The 6,943-nt window shown below is 38.6% G+C and overlaps 1 protein-coding gene across 2 annotated transcripts; it reads left to right on the top strand.

Moving 5' to 3' along the window:
- The first annotated feature begins 644 nt into the window (after positions 1-644).
- Positions 645-4,789, top strand: LOC112515802 (acyl-coenzyme A oxidase 2, peroxisomal). Of its 2 annotated transcripts, none has more exons than XM_025122735.1 (7): positions 645-1,114; positions 1,898-2,013; positions 2,200-3,080; positions 3,408-3,587; positions 3,668-3,834; positions 3,908-4,031; positions 4,456-4,789. In XM_025122735.1, exons 1-7 carry the CDS (start codon positions 738-740, stop codon positions 4,615-4,617), a joined length of 2,007 nt encoding a protein of 668 aa, XP_024978503.1. In that variant the 5' UTR covers positions 645-737; the 3' UTR covers positions 4,618-4,789. The 2 variants fall into 2 exon arrangements, with proteins under 2 accessions (XP_024978503.1, XP_024978502.1); XM_025122734.1 differs by having other exon boundaries at positions 645-1,210.
- The last annotated feature ends 2,154 nt before the right edge of the window (positions 4,790-6,943 follow it).

The following is a 6,943-nucleotide window of genomic DNA, read 5'->3' as shown; positions in this document are numbered from 1 at the left end:
ATTGGTTGCGGGTTAAGTCGTCCTTACAACACTAAACCCCCTCACAAGTATTATCACATGTAATAAGAGTGTTGTTGATATAATATTATAATCCATTAAGACCATCATATGTGATACTAAATCATAAACGTATACAACCTTTGACGCGACCTAAGTCGTAGAACACGTCGTCTGCACATCACAGGGTCCCTTCACGCGTATTATCACATGTCTCGCGTTCTTGTAAAATGGAGGTGTTCCATCTCTCTCTCTCTCTCTCTATATATATATATATATATATATATCAGTTTCTATATAAAATAATCATTCATTCCAAGTTTTGTTTAGGGGATGTTTGGTAGTTGTTGAATGATTTGGTGCAGAATGATTAAGAAGTTCTTATGATATAGTGTAAAATAAAATATAATTGTTTGGTAATTATTTACAATGAAATTAAGACGGTGAATGATTAAGGAATGCCTAAAATATAAAATCATGCATAGAATTTTAGAATCATTAAAAAACAGACTTAAATTTCATAATTAATAAATTATTATTTTTATTAAAAAAATATAAAAAACATAATACGACTTTTCTTTAAAAGGGCATGGTGAGGAAGATAGTCTCTGTAGCAATCTTGTATCCTTTCCACTCGACGCCAACCAGTTGACAATTTCAAATAACAATCCATACCCTCCTTACATACATACATACATATATACGTATCATCATCATCTTCATCTTGATTCAATTCAATCATGTCGTCTGCAATAATACCTTCATACAATTCGAATCACACCAAGCTCAAAGACTATACTGAAAATGATGAAGAACCCACCACCCGAAGAATCCGCCTCCTGTCTCTCCACCTAAATCCGTTGCCGGACCACCACCATCACCACCATCTTCTTCAGTTGGAATCGTGTTCCGGCCGTGCCAAGATGAGCGTAAACGCCGAGAAACTGTCAGGTTACTTGAGGAGAAAACATAGGGACATACAAGAGAGGGTTTTCGAGTATTTCAATTCGAGACCTGATCTTCAAACCCCGATTGAGATCTTGAAGGACGATTATCGAGAGCTTTGTATGAGGCAACTTGTGGGTCTTGTTAGAGAGGCTGGGATCAGACCTTTTAGGTATGTTGTTGAAGACCCTTCAAAGTATTTTGCAATAATTGAAGCTGTTGGTAGTGTTGATATGTCTCTTGGCATCAAATTGGGCGTCCAGTACAGGTAATTCTGTCGTTTCTTTCTAATTGATTCTGTCAGTTTATTACAATTGGGGTTATTATGAATTTGAATTCTTGTTTATAGAACATCAAAATTGTATGTGTTATCAGTAGTTGAGAGCCCTAGATATGCTATAATCTAACCTATTAAGATTCATTTATGTTGGAAGATGATTGATCCAAGATGATCCAATCTTCTTTCTTTCTTGAATCCCTTGAATCCGAATATGGAAAGAGGTCAGATATGCATACATCTTATCCCAAAACGGATCTCATACCGGGCTCGTTTGGTTTGGTCTTGTTTAGGGATTCTTTCACGCACTTTTCGCTCACTTGAACAGCCGCTCTACTGCTTAGGACAGAGGTCTGGGTACATCTTACCCCTAGACTCCACCTCCGAGTGGGATATACTGTGTTTGTTTGGTTTGGCTCTAGTCTTTAGTTAAAAAAACACTAAACAGCTCACGGAGGGTAAATTGGTCATTTTAACCAGTTCTGTCCAGTCCTCCCATGTCATACCAAACGTTAAACAGTTGTTCTGTTCTGTCTTGTCTTGTCCTATCCTGTCCTGTCTGCGTACCAAACGCACCCTAGATGCCAAATGTGGGATTGCATACCGGAAAATGCAGGAAAAGTAGGCATTCTTAATCTTTGAGAAGTTTAATGAGCTCAACTATGGTGTAAATTGCAGTCTATGGGGAGGCTCTGTGCTCAACTTGGGTACTAAGAAACATAGGGATAAGTACTTCGAAGGTATCGACAATCTCGAGTATCTCGGTTGTTTTGCAATGACTGAGCTTCACCATGGTAAGTATGCTTTTTCCAAACTCCATGCTTTTACTTTACTTCTTTGGAATAGATGTCATCTTCCCTAGGCCCCACCTCCAGGTGGGATTTTACACCTGCATGAAACCCCATTAGATTACTCTCCAAAAGAGTCCTTGATAGAGAAAGCACACTTAACATACTCTCTTTTGACCGTTTGTCCTTTAGGCTCAAACGTTCAAGGCATCCAAACCGTTGCTACCTTCGATCCCGTAACTGATGAATTTGTTATCACAACACCCAATGATGGAGCCATTAAATGGTGGATCGGCAATGCCGCGGTTCATGGCAAGTTTGCAACGGTTTTCGCCAAGCTCATGTTACCAACTCACGACACAAAGGTCGTTACTGATATGGGAGTCCATGCTTTCATTGTTCCAATACGGGATCTGGAGACTCATAAAACGCTTCCGGGGGTCGAAATAAATGATTGTGGCCATAAAGTAGGTCTAAATGGAGTAGATAATGGTGCTTTGAGATTTCGTGATGTGAGAATTCCCCGAGATAATCTTTTGAATCGATTTGGAGACGTGTCGAGAGATGGTACATACACAAGTAGCCTTCCGACTGTTAATAAACGATTTGCCGCCACACTAGGTGAACTTGTGGGCGGACGGGTCGGGCTCGCTTATTCCTCGGTCGGTGTGCTGAAAATTGCCTCCACCATTGCTATCAGATACTCGCTACTTAGGCAACAATTTGGTCCTCCAAAGAAGCCGGAAATTAGCATTCTTGATTACCAATCGCAACAACACAAACTAATGCCGATGTTGGCCTCAACTTATGCGTTTCATTTTGCCACGGTGAATTTGATCGAAAAGTATGCTCAGATGAAGAAGACCCAAGATGAACAATTGGTGGCGGATGTCCATGCCCTCTCGGCTGGACTCAAATCTTACGTGACTTCTTATACGGCCAAGTCCTTGAGCATCTGCAGGGAAGCTTGTGGCGGTCATGGCTATGCGGCAGTCAATAGATTTGGCAGCTTGCGGAATGATCATGACATTTTTCAGACGTTTGAAGGGGACAATACCGTGCTCTTACAGCAGGTTCGGTATTTAAATTCCTTCGCTTTATAGAATCTAAGAAAAATCTTGATATCCACATGTTTCGTCGCTTAGGCCATGTTTGGCAACCATCAGCTAGCTTATTTTTTGACTTATTGAAGAAGCCCCAATTAGTTACCCATTATGCCCCTTATATTTTTCAAATTAATTTTTCAACATGTCCTTTTAGGTCATTTTACATTGTCACTTAGTTTATTGACCACGAGTTAGCTGATCAGCCAGCAACTATCATATCAGCTAGTTTGCAAATCGTGACCTTGGTGGTTTAGCTGTTAAAACCAAGAAAGTATGTTTTTGTTTGTGGTTTAGGTGGCAGGTGATCTCTTGAAGCAGTACCAGGAAAAGTTCCGTGGCGGGACTTTTGCTGTTACGTGGAACTACTTGAGAGAGTCGATGAATACGTATCTTTCTCAGCCGAACCCGGTGACTGCTCGGTGGGAAGGCGAAGACCATCTACGAGATCCTAAATTCCAGTTGGATGCTTTCAGGGTAATCTTTTATTTTCTTGTATAATTCTTTAAAAGCTAAAAATACTAAATATGTTGTATGGAATTAACGGGTGGCTGCAGTATCGAACATCTCGGTTGCTTCAAAGTGCTGCTGTGCGACTACGGAAGCATACAAAGACCCTCGGCAGCTTTGGTGCGTGGAATAGATGTTTAAATCATCTGTTGACGCTTGCAGAGTCCCACGTCGAAACCGTCATCCTTGAGAATTTCATTGAAGCGATTAAGAGGTATCGTATCATATCTATATCCTCCGGCTTTATGTTTTTCCGTTGGTGATCTGACGGTTGCTTCGCAATCCAGCTGTCCGGATGCAAGTTCTCGAGCTGCTTTGAAGCTTGTTTGTGATCTTTACGCCTTGAACCGCATATGGAATGATATAGGAACTTATCGCAATGTGGATTACGTTGCCCCTAACAAAGCAAAGGTAATAACGCACATAAATGCCTGAATTTTGTAAGATGCGGGAAACAACCTATCTACTTTGGGTAGAGGCAAGTTCTGCGTACGACCCATTCAAAGTAAGGGGTCGTTTACCCAAATACTTATCCGGTAAGCGCTTACTGGTAGGAGTTAACACTATAATCTATTTTACCAGATAAGATTGTATTATAGTAAAACGGTATCGTATGCAACAATTTACCCGGTAAACGCTTACTCCATCTTCTCCTGAATGGTTCTTTTTGGGAAGTAATCTGATGGGTTCCATGAGAATCTCAACATCTGATTTCCATGTCAAAATTTTTCCATTTCTCATCAAGATGGAAGTAGCATTATATTCTCAAGGATCTCGGGATTTTTACGTTTTTGCGGCGCCATTTTGATCCGAATATGAATGAATGTTGTTGTAGGCAATCCACAAGCTGGCAGAGTATTTGAGTTTTCAGGTGAAGAACATCGCTCGAGAACTTGTCGATGCGTTTGATTTACCTGATTACGTCACGAGGGCCCCAATCGGCAAGCAGTCGCTCGGTGAAGCGTATACAGAATACACGCAATACGTCGGTTTCTAGCTTACCAGAAATCATATTAGCAATCAGAAAACATAACGTTGAAGTATGAAAAAGAACAACTCCTCAAGAACAAGTGTAGTGTGAAAATGTTGTAAAAGTTGGTTTCATACATGAAATGATGCTAAATCTCCAAAATATCTTCAAATGGCAAATTCCTCCTACTTTACATGTCTCTCTCAATTTAATCGAATTCCGAATACAAACATATATGAAATAATACCATAAATTATGTAATTTTTTTTTTATATCAGTAAGGAGTTCATACTATAATTTATTTTGATGTGTAAGATTTTAGTACATCAAAATGTATCGAATGCAACAATTTACAGGGTAATCGTTTACCTGGGTAAGTGTTGTCATCTTCATTTACTGGGTAAGCCTCTCCATCATTCTCATCGCTCTTACCCGGTAAGATTCTTGGCCTTTATCATGTTCATCCGATGAGAAAAATTTATCGAGTAAGCACTTACCAAATAAGCATTTTGTAAACAACCCCTAACCACATACCTTACACAGAAAGGTGCATGTACCGAGTTAATTTAATACCAAATGGACTTTACTGTTTGGAACGATTAAGTCCTTAGACAATTTTTTGGAACAAATAAATCCTTGGACATTCTAGAATCTGTTAAATAAGTCATTGGACTTTACAAAACCTGTTAAATAGATCCCCATTCCTTAAAATTGTAACCTATAACCTGAATAGAAGGTAACCTTAAATTAAAAAAAAAAAAACTTAAAAAATTCTAAAAGCTCTTGACTACTCATCTATCTCCCCGTGACCATCGCTCCCTCCCGTCTCCTTCTCCCTCTCGCACACCATCGTCTCCCTCGCCCGCACCACCCCCGTCGCCACCGTACCACCTCGTTGCCGCCCCTGTCGCTCGTCTAATCAGGTTTGCTCTAAAATTACATTTCATTTTTTTGTAAGAAATTTCTGAGATTGAATGGTAATATTGTTCCTGGAATTATCTTGTTCTCTGTCAAAAGATTACATTAGCCAAAGAGGTGCAGACTAGATAAAAATAAGTTATCATGTGCAATCACACTCACAGAACTTACAATGTTTTTCTTCTCCTACTTGTATTTCATTCTCATCGCACAGGCATATTACTACATACCCACTGTTTATAGCCTTCCGCAAGTATAATGGCATTCCCTTTACCTAATATTATCCACCCAAATTCTTGAGTGAAATACTACATAATCCTAATTAGAGGGTAAGTCATGGAGGGGATATCTCCTAATTAGAGGTGAAAAAGGCAATAGAGGTAGACCAAGACTCAACATTCCAAAACCAACTACGACAAGAAGAGCCAATAGAGGTGGAAGAGGCAATAGAGGTGAAAAAGACAATAGAGGTGGGAGGATACCATCATATGTAGGGGTCTCTTATAATCCAGTCATGGGAGAAGCAATGATTGGGGTAAGCCATTATTTGTTTTTCAGATTCAAGTAACATTTTTTTATGACTATTGCTTACACTTTATTTTCATCATTAAAGACATCCTCAGGTGTGCCTGTGCCATAGCTAGCATGGCCCGAAGGCATCCTACCGTATTCAATTTCAAGAGAGGCTGTTGTTAACGATGAAGACCGTGATGGTGATACTACTGTTGGTGATGAAGAACATCATGAAAGTGATGATGTTGTTAGACATCAAGAAGGGTTACAAGAAAGTCAAATGRCTATATCTCCACCAGAATTTAATGATGCAAATGAAGAATAGTTCATACCATGAACTTAACATAGATTAGGCATTACTTTGGTATATTTTAGCGCAACTTTTGGTATATTTTGGCGTAACTTTTGGTATATTTGGCGCAATTGTTAGTATTTTCTTGTGCAACTTTTGTTACATATTTTGTTTCAACTTTTGGTATATATTTTGGTTTAACTTTTGGTATAATTATGCCCAAAATTTGTATGCAGATTATTATGCTTTCGATACAACTTTTATATTTTGCGAATAGTAATGAGAATGATATATTTGTTTTTTTTATTAATGTAAGTACTTTTTTCGTTCAAAAATATTTATGGACTTTATCGTTCAAAATATGAAAGTCCATTGGTTTTTTCGGACCTTTTCCACTAACAAAATGTATTTAACAGATTTTAGAAAGTCCAAGGACTTATTTAATAGGTTTTGTAAAGTCCAATGACTTGTTTAACAGGTTCTAGAATGTCCAATGATTTATTTGTTCTAAAAAATTGTCCAAGGACTTAATCGTTCCAAACAGTAAAGTCCATTGGGTTTTTTTTTGGACTTTTCCTATTTATTTTCTCCAAAACATGTTTACCAACTTTGTAAAGTCAACTGTTCATA

The sequence above is a fragment of the Cynara cardunculus genome (genome assembly GCF_001531365.2).
Source record: "Cynara cardunculus var. scolymus isolate 2C chromosome LG 7, CcrdV1, whole genome shotgun sequence".
NCBI lineage: Eukaryota > Viridiplantae > Streptophyta > Magnoliopsida > Asterales > Asteraceae > Cynara > Cynara cardunculus.
This window is presented reverse-complemented; position numbering and strand designations above follow the sequence as displayed.